General features: G+C 37.9%; 1 protein-coding gene across 1 annotated transcript in view; it reads left to right on the top strand.

Moving 5' to 3' along the window:
- The window catches only part of JMY (junction mediating and regulatory protein, p53 cofactor), a 105,814-nt gene that overhangs the window by 49,365 nt on the left and 31,694 nt on the right, over window positions 1-24,755 (top strand). Inside the window, exons 3-4 of the mRNA XM_011284222.4 lie at window positions 9,050-9,200; window positions 17,374-17,543. Coding sequence (XP_011282524.2) covers window positions 9,050-9,200; window positions 17,374-17,543 — 321 coding nt within the window. The remainder of the gene's footprint in view (window positions 1-9,049; window positions 9,201-17,373; window positions 17,544-24,755) is intronic.

Raw genomic sequence — 24,755 nt, forward strand, 5'->3', positions numbered from 1 at the left:
TGGAATTGCCATTCTGTCTCTCTCCTCCTTTCTGCCCTTTCCTAGCTCTTACCCTCTTTCTCTTTCAAAATGGATAAACTTAAAAACATTGGTTCTGAAAACTACAACCCCAGACTAGTTGCATCAGTATCACCTGGAACCTTGTTATAAATACAGATTTCTGTCCTTAGGTCAGATCTCTACTGAAACTCCACTGAGGGGCTCAGCAGTCTTTAACAAGCCTTCCAGGTGTTCATGATACGTACTGAAGTTTGGGAACCATAAGTTTAAAAGAACTTTAAACAGCTAAGGGAAGGAACACACTGAACTCAAAGTTAAAATCTCTCTGGGCCTTAGTTTTTCTGCATCTGCAGAGTGAGATTCAATCTAGATGATTCTATATAGATGCTTAAACCATGCATAATAATGAGTCAGGGTCAGTTACTGATTGGCCTATTGTCTTTGTGAGTTAGCTAAAAGCACTTCAAACACATTGGCCAACTTTTATTTTTATATATTTTTTAATGTTTATATTTGACAGCACCAGTGCACATGAGCAGGGGTGGGGGAGGGGCAGAGAGACACAGACTCTGAAGCAGGCTCTAGGCGCCTAGCTGTGAGCTGTCAGCACAGAGCCTGACGGCAGGGCTTGAACTCATGAGTAGTAAGATCATGACTTGAGCTAAAGTCGAATGCTCAACCAGCTGAGCCACCTAGGCGCCCCTTGGCCAGCTTACTTTTAATACTTGGTGAAAGTAAATAAACTAGGATCTTGAAGGCATCCTCCATGCTTCTCTCCCCTTTGTAGCCAGGCACTTTGTTTTGCCAGTTGTCTCCTACGTGTATCTTAAATGTGCTCTTCCGCCCTTTCCTTTCCCCCAGGACCAAGCAAATCTGTAGGTGTCTTCATGTAAAATAGATACACATTCCCCAGTCCATATTCTAGCAGACAAGTTAGAAAAGGCCCTCTTCTGGGCATATGCAGCAGTATATGGCTTGGCAAAAAGATGCACTAAATTTGAGTCACCACTCTGTGCCCCCTTGACTGGGTGCTTTGCGCAGGGTTCAGTTTTTACACTATTGGACAACTATATACTGTAAGCATGCCACTGTGAACTATATAGTGCCATCAATGTGCATTAGGGTACTTATCTCTTACCTGAGCTACTTTCTCTTCTTTGCTTTTAATTTTCTCGCCTTAAAACTATCATTTCATGCTTGTCCCTGAGAATGTTACATTTAGTATTTACTTTGTATATAAAATTACGTGAGCAGATGCTTCCAAATCTAATCTCATTTGAAAAGGTTTTTTTTAAATTAAAAAAAATTTTTTTAGTGCTTTTTTATCTTTGAGAGAGAAAGCAAGAGCAGGGGAGGGGCAGAAAGAAATGGAACCATAGAATCTGAAGCAGGCTCCGAGCTGTCAGCTTGGAGCCTGATGTGGGGCTTGAACCATGAGATCATGCTCTGAGCTGAGGTCGGACCCTTAACCGACTGAGCCACCCAGGTCCCCCTCATTTTGTTAATCTTAGTCACATTCACATGATTCCTGGGCCTGGAAAATTTGTGTTAAAGGTACTACTACATCAGTATTTATACAGGTTGATCATGGCATCTGTTTCATCTGAGAATTGGAGATTTTGTTTTCTTTTCCCCCTCTTCTTGAGTCACTAATCCAGCAGTGGACAAGAATACCACTTAAGTTTCTCATATAAAACCCAGTATCCAAGGAAGTGATGCACTTCATAATAAGTAATTGATACCAAGAAATTTGTATTTATAAATTAGTCTCACTATAGCTACCTAAACTGACGCATACTTTTTTTCCATTTTAAAAACAGGCACTGTTTTCTTTCTAGCTCTGAAATTGAAAATAGAGATGTCATTGTTTTTAGCACATGATTCAGCTGACCAATGCCGTACATTTTCAAACTTGCCAAGTTAGGAAAAGAACTTAGTATCCTGGCTTAATGTCTTCAGTACAATAAGCTATAATAATACTTTTAAAAAGTCTGCAGCATTAACTACTGAGTTTAGAAGTCCTTGCGTCCGACTTCAGCCAGGTCACGATCTCGTGGTCCGTGAGTTCGAGCCCCGCGTCAGGCTCTGGGCTGATGGCTCGGAGCCTGGAGCCTGTTTCCGATTCTGTGTCTCCCTCTCTCTCTGCCCCTCCCCCGTTCATGCTCTGTCTCTCTCTGTCCCCCCCCCCCCCAAAAAAAGTCCTTTAAACAGCATTAAAGAAGCATAGTGAACGTGTTTGTGTTGTGTATATTTGAATATACCTGTACAGTGGAGGTAAAGATAACTCAACAAAGCACAAGTTGTCTTCAAATAATTACCACCAGATTTTTAAATTTTTTTTCTCTTTAAAAAGCTGTAATGCAAATTTCCTCACTTCTGTATGGTATTTAGCAATGCAAGTGAAAAGGATTTCTGTTTAATCTGAGATTTTTAAAGTTTGAACACTGTTCTGTTTATTAAATTTCTATCCCATAGCTGTGTCTTTAGGGGTTTGATTGGAAAAGTATGCCAGTTATTTCAGCAGAGGGAACTTAATATGAATAATTGTTAACTTGGTATAAAGTTGTTACCCAGATAGTTAAGAATATAACTCTAAAATATGAGAGCTAACAGTTGCAAAAACAGCCACTACTCGTGGCTTCGGCACACAGGAAAGAGATGGTAGTTTTAACTTTAGCACGGAGAATGGACTGTGTGGAGTTGAAGTCTGGGGTAGGCAGCATTGCTTGTCACTTGCTCATGTGTCTGAGCTCAGTGGAGAGACCCATATTTCTAAGAATAGGGTAGGCTGGTGCTGGATGGCCTTAGGGGCCACAAAGTGAGGCTAGTTCTACTAAGGGTGAGAAACTATAAACTGGATTCTGTTAACTGCTTCAGGAAGTAATTGCAGATGCTGGAATGAAGATGTGAGTCAGTGGTGATACTCAGGGGAGTAGCAAACAAAGTCACGTGATACATGTAGGAAGACGCATATGTCTTCTCCCTCCTTAAACCCTTTGTATTGACAAGGCTTAAATGTGGTTTACAGAGCCCTAACCCCAGCATCAAAAGGCATAAGGATGAACTTGGAAACTGATAGACAAGAATTTACATACATCTTCAAACTTTTAAAGTTAGAAAAAAAAAAAAAACCTAGTAACCTAGCATGGCCTTAGGTACAATAAACCAAGTCCTTTAAAGGGCACAAAGTTTAATCATGTCTTTGAAGAGAATTTCTAGGGGAGCCTGGGTGGCTCAGTTGGTTAATCATCCAAGTTCAGCTCAGGCCATGATCTCACAGGTTTGTGAGTTTGAGCCCCATGTCAGGCTCTGTGCTGACAGCTCAAATCCTGGAGCCTTTTGGATTCTGTGTTTCCCTCTCTCTCTCTCTACCCTCCCCTGATTGTGCTTGCTCTCTCTCCTTCAAAAATAAACATTAAAATAAACTAAAAAAAAAAAAGAGAGAGAGAAAAGGACTTCCAACGTAATGTACTGAGTAAACATTAAAAATTTGGCTGCAGTATTCAACATATTAAATCTCTATTCCAATCTTGTGAATGTAAATCTTAAGCCTTTTGAGTGTTTTAAAATCAGAGGTAATTGTAACAAAGCACAAACCTTGATGGTTTTGTTGGACATATAACAAGTCTTCTGGTTCCCCCCCTTAAGTTAATTATTTAAATTATTTTTGAGGGAGAGTGTGTGCCCCCATGCCAACGAGGGGGGGGGGCGGGGAGGGCAGAGAGAATCTCAAACAGACTCTGTGCTATCAGCTGAGAGCCCGATGTAGGGCTTGATCCCATGAACTGTGAGATTATGACCTGAGCCAAAATCCAGAGTTGGGTGCTTAACCTACTGAGCTACCCAGGTGCCCCTTTTGGGGGCCTTTTATGTGAGCTAATGTCTAAATATACCACTTACTGCTAAGAATCCCACAGTGGTTTCCTTTAGCCTGTCAAACCACCTATAAACTCCTTTGCCTGACATTTAAATTTAAAGACCCCCTAATAGTGATCACAACCTCCTTCACTATTCTTATCTCCCATTATTTTTATCTATTTTACCTAAACTGCAACCATGCCAGACTGTCTGTGACCATACACTGAACTTAAACTGCCTCTAGGCTTCTGCTGAGATTAATTCTTGACTCCAGTAGGCCTTTTGGGTGGTTCTCTTTCTGTATATATATTCTATATGTATCTCTCAAAATCATACCCCTCTTTCAAAAAGCCCTCTGTAGTTTTGAACCTCAGTAAAGTATATCCTGATCTAAACAGCTAAATGAGTTCTCTCCCTCCAAATCTTTGATTTTTCTTAAAGGTCTTAAATACCTTTATTCTTTTTCAGAGACATCCTTCACCATTTTTAATACTTGGATAAAATTTTACTTATTTGTTAAGAATTTACTTATCATTCCCTTTAGAAATTTTGTTCCCAGACTCAGTACTGCACCCTGCACAGCTGGTGCTTGCCATGGTATCTTAGGTATACTTGATCATGATATTTTTTCATACTCTGTTGTAATTCTTTATTGCGGTTCCTCTGTCTTCAACTAGGCTGAATACATATTGCTGTCCCTAGTGTCTGATACAATGCTGGCCCTGGGAAAACAGCATGTCATCATTTTGAACGAATAATTGAATGTTAAGTGATTTTGTCAAAGGTCTCCCACTTAATAAATAGCAGACCCAGGTCTGCTAATTTGAAGACAGATCTCTTTATCACAGATATCTTTGCTTACCCCACCCTCCAATTAGATTGTTCAGTTTCTTAGGAGGAGATTGTGTGCCTCACAGTATTTCCCCTGAAGCACCCAGTACAGTGGGTTCTTTATTCAAGTTAGATAATTGAATGAATCCAAATATTAGCCGTAGTAAAGTCTAAAAAAAAAACAAAAAAACAAAAACAAACATATCCAGTAGTATCATATATGTTTAACTTTAGCAGTATGTGATTGGAGATAGAGTAATCGTTTTCTGCGAGTTTAAAAAATCGAGTCCAGGTGAGTAGGGAATCCAGTATCAAGAATCTAAACTTTTGCTACTGAGTTAATTGTCTTTACTTGGCACTATTTTTGTAGTTCCAGAAATGGAGCTCACAAAATTCTGTTTTCCAACTATTAAGGAAGACATTTAGGTTCTGATCATATCTCCACTTCCCCTCCCTCCTACACACACTGGAAAAAAGAGGTAAGTCTTAGAATTTTGCCTCTTGCTGGTCCTCATATATGAAAACAGGAGCTCATTGTTTGCTTGGCCAGAAGTAGGAAACCTCTGGGATACAAACCTTCAGCTTGTCTAGTTGGTATGGTTTTGAACCCAAGAAGAGATAAAGCATTTTTTTTAGTTTATGATTGTAAAAGCAACACAGATACAATAAAGATTTGGAAAGTACAAATTCTAAACAGTAAGAAAAATAGTCACCCATAATCAGACAAAAGATATCAGTAATACATTCTACATATTTTCTCTTTTTTTCCTGGACATTATTTTATGTAGTTGAAATTATGTCTGATTTGACTTGTCTTAATATTAAAACATTCATTTTCCTTTATTAAAAACTTCATAAGCATTTTTGTACATAATTGTGTTTTATAGGTGTATCATAAGTAACATTCTCTATTATTAGATATTTGGAACACATTTTTTTATTTTGAACAGCACTGCAATTAACATTTTTGGTTATTATTCTTTGAAGACGTTTTCTTAAATAGGTAAGAAAATGGTATTTTAAAAAATACTGTCCATGAGTATGGTATCATAAAACACTTCCCAGAAAAGTTTTTCATGAGCTTATAGTTCTACGAGCAGTATGTGAGTTTCTGCCTGTTTCACCATGACCACACTAACCCTGGCTACTTTTTAAAAAATATTTACTTACTGAGTCTTTCTAAATCCTACTATCTAAAAGCAGCCAAGTTGTATCTTCTCTCCTCCCCTCTCCTGTACCAACCTATTTTCTGGATTCTTTCTTCACAGGGGAAAATTGAGGTAATCAAACAGGAATTCCTCCTCATCCTTCTACCAAATCCAAAACCCGCCTTCCTTTATGTCCATGGAGGAACTACCCCTACATTTACCAAGAGCAAATCACTACACCAGTACTCGGAATCCTGTCCTTTCCCATGTTCTATAATTAGCCCCATTTCCCCCCTGGTATCTTTGTTTTTCCTCTGCTGGATATTTCTTGTCACTACTCATCTGTGATCTCTCATTAGAGAAAACAAAAAGCAAAGGGTCTACCCTTAAGCTTTGTCTTCTTTTAGCACCACCCTTTTTTCTGTTTACTCAGACAAATCAGTCAAAGGAGTATTTATATACACTTCTACATCTCTCTCCTCATCAAAAACAGGTGTAGAGTGAATTTTTAATTTACTCATCCATTTGATTGCCTGGATTGTGCCTGGCATTGTGCTAGTGAAAAGCAAAAAAATTAAAAAACCTAACCCCCCCCCCCCCCCCCCCCCCCCCCACACACACACACACAAAATGTATTCTCTGCCCTCATGGAACTTTGAAAGGGGGAAGCAGTTAATATTTAAAGTTCACAGGAGGTGCCTGGGTGGCTCAGTCAGTCAAGCGCCCGACTTCGGCTCAGGTCATGATCTCGCAGATGTGAGTTCGAGCCTCGCATCGGGCTCTGTGCTGACAGCTCAGAGGCTGGAGCTTTTCTTTAGATTCTGTGTCTCCCTCTCTCTCCGACCCTCCCTGCCTTGCGCTGTGTCTCTCTTTCTCTCAAAGGTAAATAAACGTTAAAAAAAAATAATAAAAAACAGTATTTAAAGCTCATGAAATCATATAAAGTATGATTATGGTAAATGCTATGAAAGAAAGTTAAATGTGTTGCACTGAAAAGGTTATAATGGGGGGAGTCAGGGAAGAGTTCATGAACTAGTAACTTTATGTCCAGAACTGAGATCTGAGGATGTGATGGGAGTTAATAGGCAAAGGATGTTTGTCTATACTTCAGAACCGATGTTGCTAAGTTCAGTGATCTTAATGCTGTTAGATCTGGGATACTAGTTGTCACCCTACTTGACCCCCAAGCGGTGCTGCACAAGGTTAATTTCTGTTATGTGAGTCCATACTTTTCCTGGTGTCCCCACTCCCTCTGGCTTGGTTTCTGTATGTTGTTCCCCCAGTTTCACAATGTTGGAATTCCTTAGGGCTCCATCATGAGCCTTTTTCTCCTGACTTCATTAGATAACCTCATTCACTCTCATGGCTATAAATATCATCTGTCAAATTTATATTTCTAGCCATGACCTTTGCAAAATCAAACTTAACGTATGTAAAATCAAATGCTTGATCTGCTCTCCTTTGAAACCAGCCAGTCCTCCATTGTTCACTTTTTGAGGAAGTGGCAGTTCCACATGAAAATTTTTTTCCCTAGTCATTCTTGATCCCTCCTTGTGGCTTGCCATTGTCCATTCATAACACTGCTAATACATTACTCAGTGTGTGCTGGGCTCTGTATTATGTGCTCTTTCATATATTTCCGCCTCTATTCAAGAGTAAAACCAAATGTTAACTTTCCTGTAGGTTAAATTTCCTGGTGATTAAAATTTTATTTTTGCTTTAGGCTATTCTTTTAATTTGTTTATTGCACCATTTAGAGAATATGGCTTGTATTATTCTACTTCTGAATTTTTTAAACAAATTTTTTGGTGGCTCATGATAGTTGATTAGTTTTTCAGAATTGTGCCAGGGATGAGTTTATATCTTTGTCTGTTTTTTTCATCATCCTAGTAAGGTGTTAATTTCTCATTTAATTTTTTTAAGTTTATTTTGAAAGGGTGTGGTGCAGGGAGAGAAAGAGAGTCCCAAGCAGAATCTGCTCGGTCAGCGCGGAGCCCACTGTGGGGCTCGAACCCACAAACTGTGAGATAGGACCTGAGCCAAAGTTGGACGCTTAACCAACGGAGCTACCGAGATGACCCTCACCACCCCCCCCCCCCCAATTTAATTTTTTAAACGGTCTTTTTTCACTGTATGATAAAGCAGGATGGAGAACTCTGTCACTTGAGTGATTTTACTTTAGTGCTCATCTGGTACCTCCCTGTCCATAATTCGATTTTCAACTCTTTGTCTTTTTGTTTTAGTTGTAACTCTTGCAAGCAGTAGTGAATTTTTGTCTGTTGCTTCTGACCAGAGATTGTTAGTAGATAGATGGACTGATTTTTTATTTATTATCAGTCTTAACAAGTTGAGTTTTCAATTATTTTATTTATTTATGTCAGTTATAAGTATTTTGGTGGCACAAATAATTCTTTAAAATTTTTTAGCATTTATTCACCTTTGAGAGAGAGAGAGAAAGAGAGAGAGACTATGAATGGGGCAGGGGCAGAGAGAGAGACAGAGAGAGACAGAGACAGAGACAGAATCCGAAGCAGGCTCCAGTCTCTGAGCTGTCATCACAGAGCCCGACACAGGGCTTGAACCCATGAACTGTGAGATCATGATCTGAGCCGAAGTTGGCCGCTTAACCGACTGAGCCACCCAGGCACTCCTAGAGGCACAGATAATTCTTAACCTGAAAATGCAACTATCATAAAGAACGTAATACATTTCTTGCTATCTCAGCACCCAAAAATAACATCTTAACATTTGCTGTATGTCCTTTGCTTATATTTGGAGGAGGGGAAGGATGAAAAAGAAGATAAAGAGGAATGGGAAACAAATTTCTGTGTTAAATATCTTTAGGGGCACCTGGGTGGGTCAGTCTGTTAAGCATCCGACTCTTGGTTTCAGGTCAGGTCATGATCTCGTGGTTTGTGGGTTCAAGCTCTGCACCAGGCTCTGTGGTGACAGTGCAGAGCCTGCTTGGGATTCTTTCTCTGCTCCTCCCCTGCTCTCACTCTCTCTCAAAATAAATAAACATTTAAAAAAATATGTCTTTAACATAATGGGTTAATTGTTTTGTAAATTAATAGCTTATACTCTAGAGCAAGAAAATACAAGCATTCTTTGTTTTGGCACCAGGCACAATGCCTGATGTCTAAATATTCAGTAAATGTTTAAGGAGTGAATAAAGAAACAGACTTCTTAATTTTTCTTTTTTTCCTCTAAAGATTTCTATGGAGAATGACTATCTGGGTCCCCGAAGAATTGAAAGTCTACAAAAGGAAGATGCTGATTGGCAGCGAAAAGCTCATATGGCTGTTTTGTCTATTCAGGATCTTACTGTCAAATATTTTGAAATAACAGCTAAAGCACAAAAAGGTGAGTTTCCTAGTAAAGTTATCCTTGTTAGATATTTTTGGAAAGGAGTGGTTTAAATATTTTATGTTTGCAGCAGGTTTGTAGAAAAGTGTATAAAGACCATTCATAGTCTTGCCATTGAAAAAGATTACTATCAAGAAATTAAGGTATATGTTTTCATTCTTTTTGGGGCATGTGTTTACATATACTCCACCTGAAAAAATAGTAATGGGGTATTATTATAGCATAATTCAATTCTGACTAACAAATTACAGACCCCACAGCTTAAAGGCAGAGTTCCCAACAAGACTGCCCCCATTGAAGATACAACTTGGAATTTTAGAGGATTCCCAGGTCATCTGCACTTCTCACCAACTGCTACAAATTTGGGGGTTCATACAGCCTTTTTAGGTTTGATAATTTGTTACAATGACTCACAGAACTCAGGAAAGCACAAACAATTACCATTTTTAAAGGATACAAATCAAGACAAGCCAAATGAAGAGATACATAGGGCAAGGTCTGTCAAGGTCCATTTCTTCCCACTTCCTTCCACGGCGCCACAGAAATCCTTCAATAGCTGTTTAAAACCACTGCTATTTGCTGTTTTAATTTTTTACCTGACGTTAACACAGGTTAGCTTTTAGGTTATTCCTTCAGCAAATCCACACTTGCTTAAAAGGTTTATTTGAAGCAGTTTATTCCTTCAGAATGCCACTGTGCCAAAGGAGAATGCTTTCCTTGGTTTTTCAGAATCATTTGACATTGTCACTAACACACATACACAAAATAGTTTGCTAGGTGAAAAATAGTATTGTGTTTTTAAATTTTGCATTTCCTTGATTATTACTAAGTTGATCTTTTTTGTTTTCATGTAATAAATGGTATTTTCATATCCTTTATTTCCAATTAGTCATACATTTGCTTATTTTTGTATGCTGTTTTTTTCTATTGATGAATAAGAGGTTCTTATATTCATTGATATTTTTATTTATGTTATATGTTAACTCAAAAGACATCTGTTATAAGTATTGCTAAATTTTAACTTTTTGTATACAAATTATATTTGTAAACACCACCAGCTTTTATTTTATTTATTTTATTTATAATTATTTTTAACATTCATTTATTTTTAAGAGACAGGGCATGAGTGGGGGATGGGCAGAAAGAGAGGGAGACATGTAATCTGAAGCAAGCTCCAGGCTCTGAACCGTCAGCACAGAGCTTGATGCGGGGCTGGAAACCACGAACTGTGAGATCATGACCTGAGCCAAAGTAGGATGTTTAACTGACTGAGCCACCCAGGCGCCCCTATTTTATTTTTTTAATGTTTTTTAAATTTATTTTGAGAGAGAGATTGAGAGAGTACACATGAGTAGAGGAGAGTCAGAGAGAGAGGGAGAAAGAATTCCAAGCTGGCTCTGCGCAGGGCTCCATCTCACAAACCATGAGATCATGGCCTGAACCGAAATCAAGGCTTGGATGCTTAACTGACTGAGCCACCCAGGCACCCCAAAATTAATGTAATTCTGATAAGAACTGTAATATTGTAGAATTTGACAAGAGGATTTTAATATTAATGAGAAGAGTAAATGCTTTATTTTTATTTTAATATGATTGAAAAAATCGTATAGTTTGTATATCTTGCCATTTTATTTACATCTTTTGTTTTCTTCGGGAGAGTTTCATTTTTTTTTTTTTTTTAATTTAGATTCTACACAATTCTCAGTTCACTTCTGGGTGTTTTATTGAAAAATTTTTTTTAATGTTAGTTTTTGAGAGAGCAAAAGGGAGAAGGGCAGAGAGAGAGAGAAGGGCACAGAATTTGAAGCAGACTCCAGGCTCTGAGTGAGACACAGGGCTCAAACTCAAAAACTGCAAGATCACGACCTGAGCCCAAGTCGGGTGTTCAACCAACTAAGCCACCCAGGCAGGTGCTCCTTGCCCAAAAAGATAATAAAGGAATATTGCCGACAACTCTGTGCATTCAAATCCAGCAAACCTGATTCAATGCAACAATTTCTTCTTCTTTTTTTTAATGTTCATTTATTTTTGAGAGACAGTGCCAGCAGGGGAGGGACAGAAAGAGAGGGAGACACAGAATCCGAAGCAGGCTCCAGACTCTGAGCTGTCAGCACAGAGCCCAACACAGGGCTTGAACCCACCAACTATGAGATCATGGCCTGGGCCAAAGTGAGATGCTTAACTGACTGAACCACACAGGACCCGCCCCCCACCGTCCAATGCAACAATTTTTTGTAGGAAGATAAAATTATCAATTCAAGATGAAATCAATAACCTGAATATCCCTATAACTATTAAAGAAATCGGATTTGTAGTTAAAACTTTTAGAAAAAGAATTCTCTAGGCCTAAAGAGGTACACTGGCAAATTTTTACGTTTGAATAGTAGGACCAGCTTCACACAAGATCTTCCAAAAATACAGGAGAGGAAGGAATACTTCGAATTTATATGACTGAGATCAGCAATATCCTAAATCCTAAACTACATAAAGACGGTATTAAAAAACCCTACAGATCAGCATCCTGCATACATATTGGCAAACTTAAAGTATCGTACAAATTTTTTAAGAAATTAACCTTTGTGACCAAGTAGGATTTTTCTTGATTCAGTATTTGAACATCAATCAATGTAATCCACCAAATTGAAGGTTAAAACTGTGGTTTTTAACTAGAGATAAATGTATCACAAAAGGACATTTAGCAGTCTCTGGAGACCTTTTTGGTTGTCATAGTTACACAGGGTGTTAACTAGTATCTAGCAGAGGCCATAGATTATGTTGAACATCCTATGTTATACAGGACGGCCCAACCTACCACAAAGAATTTTGTGGCACACAATGTCACAAGTGTTGAGGTTGAGAAGCTTTAGTCTTTCAAAAAACTCGCATGGTCAGTCATATCAATAGATGCCGAAAAAGCATTTGACAAAATAGAACATCCTGTATGTTGAAAACACTCAGCAACCTAGGAATAGAAAAGGAAACTTCCATAACTCGATAAAAGGCATCTGCAAAAACCCTATAGCCAACATCACATTTAATGAAGGGCCGAATTGTTTCCCCCATTTTAAAATAGGTACAAAGTCAAGGATGTTTACTCTTAACACCACCCTTGTTCAACATAATATAATATTAGTTGTAATATGGCAAGAAAAATAAAATTGTCCCCATTTTAGTTAATATTGTTTATGTCGAAAACTGTATGGAATCTATTTTTTAAAACTCTTTAAACAAGTGACTTTCTACCAAAACATGTACAGAATTTGAATGCTTACAATTACATAACAGGTCTTTGATTTCTTTATCATAAGTAAATGGATAGACATGTTGTGTTCACATATTGGAATATCCAACATAATAATGATCTCCGTTCTCCCCAAAGTGATGTATAGACACCTATAGTACCTATGGAAATACCAGCAGGACTTTTTCTTATAAACATAAACCAGCTAATTGTAATGTACATGAAAGGGAATAGAGGAACTAAGATACATAAAGCAGTTTAGGAAAAAAGAAAACCACAAGCAAAATCACATTACCTGACTTTACAAATTATAGAGCTACTGTGGTATGGTATTAATGGAAGAGATAGACATGTATATCAATGGAATAGAATGGAGAATAAGAAATAAATGCACAATACGTGGACATTTACTCTTGGATAAAACAATTCAGTGGGAAACAATAAGTGGTATTGGAACACTTGGCCGTCCACTTGTAGAAACATGAACCTTGACCAAAACCTCACACCTTGTACAAAAATGAACTCAAAATAGATCTAAATGAAAACTGTGAAACTTCCAGAAGAAAACTAAGAGAAAAATCTTAGTAACCTAGAGAGTTAGGCAGAGTTTGTAGCAGTGGCACTACAAATACAAACTGTTAAAGTAATTGAGGAGTATGAACCATAAAAGAAAAAATTGATAAAATGAATTTCACCAAAGTTAGAAACTTTTACTCTGGCAGGTACTACCAAGAGAATGAAAAGATAGTATTCGAGAGAAAATATTTGCAAATAACATTTGACAAAGGACTAGTATCCAGACTATATAAAGAACTCTTAAAACTAAACAATAAGAAAACAGTTCAGTTAATAACTGTGGAAAGGACTTGAACAGAGGATAAAGATGGCAAAGAAGCACTTAAAATATATCCAAGACTATTAGTCATTAGTATAATGCAAATTAAAACCACAATGAGATACCAATACACACCTATTAGAATGTCTAAAATAAAAAATACTGACAATACCAAAAGCAGAAAAGGATGCAGAGTAACAAGAACCCTTCCTTTATTGCTAGTGGTAATGCAAAATTGTACAGGCAATCTGCAAAGTGAATGCAGTTCTTATGTGAGTTAAAGATATGCTTACCATATAACCCAGCAGTCCCACTCCTGAGTATTTAACTTAGAGCATTAAGATAATTATAAAAACTAAAATTTTAATTTTACAAAATTAAGAGAACAGTACATTAAAACGTTAATGGTAGTTCCTTTAAATGTTTAAAGATGTCATTTCCTACTGTAAACTATATGAAATAGTTGTATGTATACTATTTGGTTTAGAGTCTGCTTTCTAGATGCACTTTTTAATATTTAAAAAAAGTTTGCATTATGCTAAAAATATATAATCATTACAGAAAATTTAGAATATTAGAGGGGAACCCCCCCCCCACACACACATCTGTAATCCTACTGCCTCTGCAGCCACTTTGTGTGCCTATCAGTTTTTTAATATATGGTTTGTTACATAATTGCAATGATTATATGTTCTCATATATGGCCTATAGTTTGTTGGTTCTGGTTCTTTACAGTTTTGATGATTGTTCTTTATACTGTGCTTCTCCAGTTTTATCAGAACATTTTTTACATATGATTAACATCATTCTAGGATTTCAAATAATTCATCAGAGTCACTGTAGCCTTCTTTATACCTCAATTCTGGTGACTTTATCCTAGCAGGAAGCCCTTGAACCTAAACACATATTTGCTTGGACTTTTAATTTTCCTTTCATGAGTGTGTTTCCTTTCCCCTGTTAGAGAAACGAAGTGAAGATCTCTCTTTGGCTTTATGCTGCTGAGATTAAAAGTCCTCCTTTGTTTCCAAAAAGAAGGTTAACTTTCTAATTTCTCTTTTTAGAGGAAGAGTAAAACAGCCCCTTCTTTTCTTTCTTATACAGAGCCACATGTAACCTAATTTTGATATATTCTTGCTTAGCTTTTTTTTTTAGTTTAGTTTTTTTTTTCTTTTTACGTTTGTTTATTTTTGAGAGAGTGAGACAGTGCACGACTGGGGGAGGGGTAGAGAGAGGAGGAGACCGAATCCGAAGCAGGTTCCAGGCTCTGTGCTGTCATCACGGAGTCCGACGTGGGGCTCGAACCTATGAACTGAGAGATCATGACCTGAGCTGAAGTCGGACGTTCAATTGACTGAGCCACCCAGGCGCCCCAAGCTTTGTGTTTAATGTTTATTTTTCTGAGAGAGAGATAGTGCAGAAGTAGGGGAGGGGCAGAGGGAGAGGGAGACACAGAATCCGAAACAGGCTCCAGGCTCTGAGCTGTCTGCACAGAGCCTGATGGTGGGGCTTGAACTCATGAACGGTGAGATCATGACCTGGGCCAAAGTCAGATGCTTAACTGACTGAGCCACCCAGGCACCCCAGTTTCTGCTCAGCTTTTAAAAACATCTTAAATTGGCTCATTTCTGACAAGTATACATGTTAGCACATTAAACTTTTTGTTTTCTTACAGATTTAACATGATACTTTGTGAATACCAGAACTGCATTGCCTTCAGAGCCCTTTTGTTTTTTTTACATTGACTGATCTTCGTAGACCATTATAATAGAGTTGTTATTCTGATAATGTAAATGGTCTCCTTAGCAAGAATCTTTATTCTTGTCATCATAGGGGGAGAAGAATCTGTTGTAGAGATATCCTATACTGTTCTAGGGGTATTGCAAACATTGTACACTCACAATTTTCTTTATTACTGTCATATTTCTGAGCTGTTGGAGAATAATTCTAAATGAAGTGAGTTAACAGTGAGATGTAAGACTATGTTCTAGTCAAGGTATTAGAAGACTAAGTTATTGACTAGCTGTTGTGGTAGGTAAAACATGAGACTGAATTAGGACAGGGAGCTACCCCTCAGACTAAAGTAGAGAGGAAGTGATGGTGCCGTGTGAAGTGGAAGAGACATTTAAGTAACTGTCATTCTCTCAATTCCCACAAAGGCTTTTAGACTTAGGTACGATATTTCCTTTTCTAACTCAATGGAATTGAACCCAAGAACAATTAAGTTTCTTGCCAAAAGTTATGTGTCAGTTATAGGTAGAATTGGGAATTTAACTCAAAATTATTTCACTTCAAATCCTTTTTCCTCCCTACATTGTACTATTGTATTGATCTTACGGTTGCAGAAATATTAAAATACAGTTTTATTTTTTTAATTTTTTTTTCAACGTTTTTTAATTTATTTTTGGGACAGAGAAAGACAGAGTGTGAACGGGGGAGGGGCAGAGAGAGAGGGAGACACAGAATCGGAAACAGGCTCCAGGCTCCGAGCCATCAGCCCAGAGCCTGACGCGGGGCTCGAACTCACGGACCGCGAGATCGTGACCTGGCTGAAGTCAGACGCTTAACCGACTGCGCCACCCAGGCGCCCCTAAAATACAGTTTTAAAAGATGGGCAGAAATTTAAAAATTGCAGAATCATTTGTTCAGCCAACATGAATAGATTTTACTTGTTCGCCTAAAACTGAGATTCAGAGCAAAGTTATGCACTAAAAATTTCTTATCTAATAGGAACTCAAAAGATAGTTTTTAATTGTAATTTGATAAAGAGCAGTGTTTTGTTTTGTTTTTTTTAATTGAAATAATCACCAGAAACAATTAAAAGCATTGGGCATTGAGACTAGGGGGTAGGGAAGAGCTGAGCCTGAGAAACTGCTCTTGTTAGTTATAACCCTGCCTGTAAAGTTTTAAGTTTTACGTATATACTTGTGTTACTGGAAAAAACATTTTTTTAAGATTTCATAAAACTCTGAGGCAAAGATTACTGAGATATACTTCCTTGCACAAGATGGTTAGGACACAGTGGTAGTACAAAATTAATTATTTACCTCTGGACATATAAAAGATACTACTAATCAGTGTGTACTGACTTAAAGATGATGTTCAGTACTAATCACATCGCCTACCTCTTTTATAACGAGTGTATCTCTGACCTGTTAAAGTGGGTGGGCATAAGGATGGTTTTATTGCGTAAGGACCCAGGATAAGCCACTACTGTACTATATTATTAGTGATAAACTTCTTTAACTAGAAGATACTAGCTGTTTGATGTCAAGAAGTATCTCTTGACACAGGGCTCTGTTGTTGTAAATAAAAACTTCTTTTTTCTTTTTGGGGGAGGTGGAAGATGAAACTAGATGTTTTCTTTGAGTCTTGATTGTGCCGTTCCAGCTCTAACTTCTGAGTAAGCTCCGTGGTAACATCTAGGATTTGTTTTTTGCTCCATCAGATCATTGTATTTTTGGAGGACTCAGAATGATCAAATTTAACACATGGATTTAAATAAATAATCTTAAATAGTTATGACTGATTTCAATTAGCATGCCCAGGAAAAAGTATAAACCTTTGTAGAATAAAGTATAAAAACTTAGAATTTAATGACACTTAACATATGGAAGAATATTCTTAAAAGTTTGAAAATCAGGGTCCCCAAGTGGCACATTGGGTTAAGTGTCCGACTCTTGATTTCTGCTCAGGTCATTATCTCAACAGTTCATGGGATTGAGCCCCATACCCAGTTCCCTGCTGACAGTGCAGCACCTGCTTGGGATTAATATTCTCTCCTCTTCTCTCCCCCCGCTTCCCCTGCTTTTGTGTGCTTACTCTCTCTCAAAATACATATTTTCAACAAAAGTCTTAAAATCTGACAAATCAGTTTTATCTTCAGAAATTTCTGAGGATGATTATTTAGATTTCTTAGTGATGATTTTAGAATCTAAGATACAGTTGAGTTGTGTTTTAGAGCCGCTATATAGGAAACCTAAGGGAGTAGGATTTGTATGTTTAAGTGTGTGGTTAGTGAAATCTGAAACTTTCAAATTGTTTAGTATCAAGTTGTCTTACGTCTTAATGTCTCTTTAAAAAATTATTATTAATAGCTGTGTACGATCGAATGCGAGCAGATCAGAAGAAATTTGGTAAAGCATCATGGGCAGCAGCTGCAGAACGAATGGAAAAGCTCCAGTATGCTGTTTCTAAGGAGACTTTGCAGATGATGAGAGCAAAAGAGATCTGTTTGGAACAGAGGAAACATGCACTAAAAGAAGAGGTAACAAAAACCATCAGAAAAATATATAATATTTGAAGATAAGATTTGCTATTTCATTTTTGTATTTGTACAGGACTGGCATTTTCTGACTCTGTAGGCAGTTAATTTTGCAGTGTTTCCATGAGATGATACTCAAGATGGGGGCCTCTGATTTGAGTTGGCCACTAGTAAGAGACGTATAAGGTATTGTCATAAGCGTCGCAATGTGACTGTAGGCAGCAGTACACTATTTAAAAAGTTGACATTAGAATTTCATTGTCTTTTAAATGTTTTGTACTGTAAGGTTCAAAGGTCTGACAGTTATTTTTTAAAATCTTCTAAAAAGGTTTGTTTGTTTAGAGAGACAGAGACCTTGCAACTGGGGTAGGAGAGAGATGGAGACGATCCCAAGCAGGCTTGGTGCTGCCAACACACAGCCTGACATGGGGGGTTGAACTCGTGAAACCGTGAGATTGTGACCTGAGGTAAAACCAAGAGTCGGATGCTTAACCGCCACCAGACACCCCTTAAAGCTCTGACAATTATTTAAAAAGTTGCACTGCCCAGAGCAATAAAGAAAAATCCTAATTCAGAACCATTACCTTTTGGAGTTTCCCATTTTATTACTGAACACAAAACAGGTTCAACAGAGGTCCGTTTTCTTGACTGTACTTAATTTAAGACCTCTTCATGAACCCTCCCCACCCCCCCCAAAAAAGACTAGTTTTACAAATCCTTGAAAAGGTTGCTGATAGACGTATTTAAAATTTATCTAAATGATCTTTTAAAATTTACTTTTTCATCATCGTCCTGTTCATCAGTGGTTTTAGTATCCTCATACTGTCCAGTGCAATGTGGAATAACCACCCCCCCAGTCTTGCTTGACAATATTGAAACCATTAATTATACTATTTTTTATTTCCTCTGAGGCCATTATCTTTAAACACTGTTAAACACTTCATTATTAAATTTGACCAGAACAGATGGCCTTTTTAAAAATTTATTTTTTAATTTACATCCAAGTTAGTTAGCATATAGTGCAATAATGATTTCCAGAACAGATTCCTTAACGCCCCTTACCCATTTAGCCCATACCCCCTCCCACAATCCCCCCAACAACCTTCTGTTCTCCATATTTAAGAGTCTGTTATGTTTTGTCCCCCTCCCTGTTTTTTTTTTTTTTTCAACGTTTATTTATTTGTGGGACAGAGAGAGACAGAGCATGAACGGGGGAGGGGCAGAGAGAGAGGGAGACACAGAATGGGAAACAAGCTCCAGGCTCTGAGCCATCAGCCCAGAGCCTGACATGGGGCTCGAACTCACGGACCGCGAGATCATGACCTGGCTTAAGTCGGACGCTTAACCGACTGCGCCACCCAAGCGCCCCCCCCTCCCTGTTTTATATTATTTTTGTTTCCCTTCCCTTATGTTCATCTGTTTTGTCTCTTAAAGTCCTCATATGAGTGTAGTCATGTGATATTTGTCTTTCTCTGACTAATTTCACTTAGCATAATACCCTCCAGTTCCATCCACGTAGTTGCAAATGGCAAGATTTCATTCTTTATGATCTCCAAGTAATACTCCACTGTATATGTATACCACATGTTTATCCATTCATCCATCGATGGACATTTGGGCTCTTTCCATACTTTGGCTGTTGTCGATAGTGCTGCTATAAAACATTGGGGTGCATGTGTCCCTTCGAAACAGCATACCTGTATCCCTTGGATAAATACTTAGTGCAATTGCTGGGTTGTAGGGTAGTTCTATTTTTAGTCTTTTGGGGGAACCTGCATACTCTTTTCCAGAGTGGCTGTACCAGCTTGCATTCCCACCAGCAGTGCAAAAAGAGATCCTCTTAGTCTGCATCCTCACCAACATCTGTTGTTGCTTGAGTTGTTAATGGTAGCCATTCTGACAGGTGTGAGGAAGTATCTCATTGTGGTTTTGATTTGTATTTCCCTGATGATGAGTGATGTTGAGCGTTTTTTCATGTGTTGGTTGGCCATCTGGATGTCTTCTTTGGAGAAGTGTCTACTCATGTCTTTTGCTCATTTCCTCATGGATTATTTATTTTTTGGGTGTTGAGTTTGATAAGTTCTTTATAGGTTTTGGATACTAACCCTTTATGTGATATGTCATTTGCAAATATCTTCTCCCATTCTGTCGGTTGCCTTTTAGTTTTGCTGTTTGTTTCCTTTGCTGTTGAGAATCTTTTTTATTTTGATGAGGTCCCAGTAGTTCATTTTTGCTTTCATTTCCCTTGCCTCTGGAGACATGTTGAGTAAGAAGTTGCTGCAGCCAAGGTCAGAGGTTTTTACCTGCTCTCTCCTCAAGGATTTTGATGGCTTCCTGTCTTACATTTAGGTTTTTCATCCATGTTGAGTTTATTTTTGTGTACAGTGTAAGAAAGTCCAGATTCATTCTTCCGAATGTCGCTGTCCAGTTTTCCCAGGACCACTTGCTGAAGAGACTGTCTTTATTCCATTGGATGTTCTTTCCTGCTTGGTCAAAGATTAGTTGGCCATATGTTTGTGGGTCCCTTTCTGGGTTCTCTATTCTGTTCCACTGATGTGAGCGTTTGTTCTTTGCCAGTACCATACTGTCTTGATGATTACAGCTTTGTAGTATAGCTTGAAGTCAGAGATTGTGATGCCTCCTGCTTTGGTTTTCTTTTTCAAGATTGCTTTGGCTATTCGGGGTCTTTTCTGGTTCCTTACAAATTTTAGGATTATTTGTTGTAGCTCTGTGAAGAATGCTGGTCTTATTTTGATAGGTATTGGCATTGAATATGTAGATTGCTTTGGGTAGTATTGACATTTTAACAGTGTTCTGGATAGGAGCATGGAATATTTTTGCATTTTTTTGTGTGTGTCTTCTTCAATTTCTTTCATAAGCTTTCTTTCATAAGTTTTCAGTGTAAAGACTTTTTACCTCTTTGCTTAGATTTATTCCTAGGTATTTTATGGGTTTTGGTACAATTTTAAATGGGATTAATGCCTTGATTTCTCTTTCTGTTGCTTCATTGTTGGTGTATAGGAATGCAGCCAATTTCTGTGCATTGATTTTATGTCCTGTCACTTTGCTAAATTCATGGATCAGTTCTAGCAGTTTTTTGGTGGAATATTTTGGGTTTTCCATATAGAGTATTAGGTCATCTGCGAAGAGTGAAGTGTGACCTCCTCCTGGCAGATTTGGATGCCTTTTATTTCTTTGTGTTGTCTGATTGCTGAGGCTAATACACTCAATACTATGTTGAATAACAGTGGTGAGAGTGAAGATCCCTGTCTTGTTCCTGGTCTTAGGGGGAAAACTCAATTTTTCCCCATTATAGACGATATTAGCGGTGGGTCTTATTATTCATATACAGTTTTTATGGTCTCGAGGTGTGCTCCTTCTATCCCTTCTTTCTTGAGGGTTTTTATCAAGAAAGGATACTCTATTTTGTTAAATGGTTTCTCTGCATCTATTGAGAGGATCATGTGGTTCTTGTTCTTTCTTTTATTGATGTGAATTAATCACATTGATTGTTTTGCTGATACTAAACCAGCCCTGCTGCCCAGGTATAAATCCCACTTGGTTGCGGTTAATATTTTTTTTTAATGTATTGTTGGATATGGTTGGCTAATATCTTGTTGAGGATTTTTGCATCTGTGTTCATCAGGGACAGATGGCTTCTTATGAAAGGGTATTCAGCATGGTCATTTGCTGATAGTTTTCTTAACTATTAGAAGAAGCAAATCTCCTTGTTGTTCATGGGTCACCTGTAGTTTTAAAAATGAATGAAGATTAAAGCTTGTGTTAGGGATAAACCTAAGATGGTGTCCTATATGGTATATAATGACATTTCATGGTTTAGGCACAACTGTTCAGTTGGTGCTCTTTTTCTTAATGTTTATTTATTTATTTATTTATTTATTTAAAAAAAATTTTTTTTCAATGTTTATTTATTTGTGGGACAGAGAGAGACAGAGCATGAACGGGGGAGGGGCAGAGAGAGAGGAAGACACAGAATCGGAAACAGGCTCCAGGCTCTGAGCCATCAGCCCAGAGCCTGACGCGGGGCTCGAACCCACGGACCGCGAGATCGTGCCCTGGCTGAAGTCGGACGCTTAACTGACTGCGCCACCCAGGCGCCCCTCTTAATGTTTATTTTGAGAGAGAGCTCAAGCAGGGGAGGGGCAGAGAGAGAAGGAGAGAGAGAATCCCACGTAGGTTCTGCACTGTCAGCAATGTATTGTATCCTACATTATGTCATTAAGTCATTTTTGGAAAAACATGAAGTCAATTTCTTTTCACCAGTAGGCCATATGTAAAATATATATATATATATATATATATATATATATATATATATATATACACACACACACACACACACACACACACACACACACACATATTTTTTAATTTTTTAATTTACTTTTGAGAGAAAGAGTACGCGAGTGGGTGAGCAGCAGAGAGAGAGGGGTGGGAGGGAACAGAAGATCCCAGGCGGGCTCTGCATTGACAGCAGAGAGCCCCCATGCAGGGCTCAAACTTACAAACTGTGAGATTGTGACCTGAATGAAAGTCCAACACTCAACTGATTGAGCCACTGCATTCATTCTTTAGTAATTCTTTAGTAGTATGTTCTTTAACCTCCACGTTATTTGTGGTCTTTCCAAATTTTTTCTTCTGGTTGACTTCAAGTTCATATCATTGTGGTCTGAAAATATGTATGGTATTGTCTCAGTCTTTTTGTACTTGTTGAGGGCTTGTTACCCAGTAGGAGATCTTAAAGGATGTTCTTTGTGCCCTCAAAAAGAACATGTATTCTGCTGCTTTAGAATGAAATGTTCTGAATATATGTTAACTCCATCTGGTCCAGTGTGTTACTCAAAGCCATGGTTTCAGGGCCCCTGGGTGGCTCGCTCAGTTAAGCATCCAGCTTTGGCTCAGGTCATGATCTCTTGGTTTGTGAGTTTGAGCCCCCCATCGGTTTGTCTGCTGTCAGCACTGAGCCCATTTTGGATCCTCTTTCCTGTTTCTCTGTCCCTCCCCCACTCATTCATATTCATTCATTCTCCCCCCTCTCTCCCTCCCTCCCTCTCCCCCCACCCCCCCCAAATAAATAAATAAATCAACTAAAAAAAAAAAGGCAATTACTTTCATGTTGATTTTCTGCTTAGGTGAACTATCCATTGTTGTACATGGTGTGTTAAAGTCCCATACTGCTTTTGTATTATTATCAATGAATTTCTTTGTTTATTAATTTATTTATGTATTTAGGTGCTTTCACATTGGGGGCATAAATAGTTACAATCGTTAGATCTTCTTCTTGGATAGACCCCTTAATTAGGATGTACTGCCTCTTTTTCATCTCTTTTAACAGGGTTTGGTTTAAAATCTAGTTTGTCTGATAATAAGTATGGCTACTCTGGCTTTTTATGTGCATTAGCATGCTAGATAGTTCTCTATCCCTTCACTTTCAATCTTCTGGTGTCTTTAGGTCTAAAATGAGTCTCTTACAGGCAGCATATAGATGTGTCTTGTTTTTATTTATCCATTCTGATACCCTGTGTCTTTTGATTGAAGCATGTAGTCCATTTACATTTGGAGTGACTATTGATAGATACGAATTCAGAGTCTTTGTGTTATGTGTAAAGTTGGTGTTTCTGTTCCTTTCTAGTCTTTGTTGCCCCTCTCCCCCAACACACCCACAGTCCCCTTTTAATATTTCTTCCAGTAGTGTGGTCAACAACTGCTTTAGTTTTTGTTTGGGAAACCATGCATGCTTAATTTAGTTTTTTGATAGAATGATCTTTATATGGTTAATACCACATTTTGTGCATTCATCAGTTGATAAACATTTGGGCTCTTTCTGCTTTTGGAGCTATTATGAACCATGCTGCTGTGAACCCTGTCATGTATAGGGTTTTCATTTATCTTGGTATGTCCCTAGGAGAAAACTGTTTAACTTTTTAAGGAACTGTCAGACTGTTTTCCTAAGCAGCTGTTCCCAACAGCAGTGTACAACAGTTAGAATTTCTACACATCTTGTTCTACACAATCATTAACACTTAAAATGTGTCTTTTTTATTATGGCATCTTGGTTGAGTGTGAAGTGGTATTTCATTGAGTTTTTATTTAAAAAAAAATTTTTTTTTAACATTTATTTATTTTTGAGACAGAGAGAGACAGAGCATGAACGGGGGAGGGTCAGAGAGAGAGGGAGACACAGAATCTGAAACAGGCTCCAGGCTCTGAGCAGTCAGCACAGAGCCCGACGCGGGGCTCGAACCCACGGACAGTGAGATCGTGACCTGAGCCGAAGTCGGACGCCTAACCGACTGATCCACCCAGGCGCCCCTCATTGTGTTTTTAGATGCATTTCCCTCATGGTATTTATATTGAGTATCTCTTCATTTGCTTATTCCCTACTTATTTATCTTCTTTGGAGAAACATCTGTTCATATCTTTTACATTTTAAAATTGTGGTTTTCTTTATTACTAAGTTGAAAGACTTCTTTATATATTCTATATACAAGTTTTTTATAAGATACATAATTTGAAAATATTTGCTCCCATTCTATGGATTGACTGTATTGGTTGTTAGAACACTGGCTATATGTGGCAGTAGTATATTTTAGTCTCTAAGGAAAAACAAAATGTCTCCGCTTTTATTAGTACAGCTGTATGAAATTTTTTTGGCTTAGTTGGTCCCTATTGACATTTTAAAAGTGCATATGCTTATGTACTCTTGTTAAAAAGTAGTGAGATAGCTTATAATGTATAATGACTATGATCTAGAAAGAAATCTTTTTGTTAATGACTTTAAATTGTGATTTTTTTTCCCCTTATATTTTATTTGCTACTAGTGTTAAAGGCAAAATTGTAACTTGTCTTGTCCTGGAACTTTTTCACCCTGTATTCAGAATCTCTTTGCAAGGATTTCAGTCCTACTCATGTTCTCCTGAAGCATTTCTGTTGCAATCTCCTTTTCCTAGTAAGCTTTCTCATTAGTCACAAGCTGTCTGAAATACTAAGTTCCAGAACTTTTAAAACGTAATATCCTAGGTTTTGGTTTTTGGGGTGTGTGTGTGTGTGTGTGTGTGTGTGTGTGTGTGTGTGTTTTAATCCTAGCATTTTATTGCCTGGGAAGTTGAGTACCATTCTTTGTCTTTATCACATGTGCTAGCTTTGTTGCTCTAACCAGGCTGACAGTGAATTATAGAGTGCCTAAAAGAACTG

This window comes from Felis catus, chromosome A1, assembly GCF_018350175.1.
Source record: "Felis catus isolate Fca126 chromosome A1, F.catus_Fca126_mat1.0, whole genome shotgun sequence".
In the NCBI taxonomy this organism is placed as follows: domain Eukaryota; kingdom Metazoa; phylum Chordata; class Mammalia; order Carnivora; family Felidae; genus Felis; species Felis catus.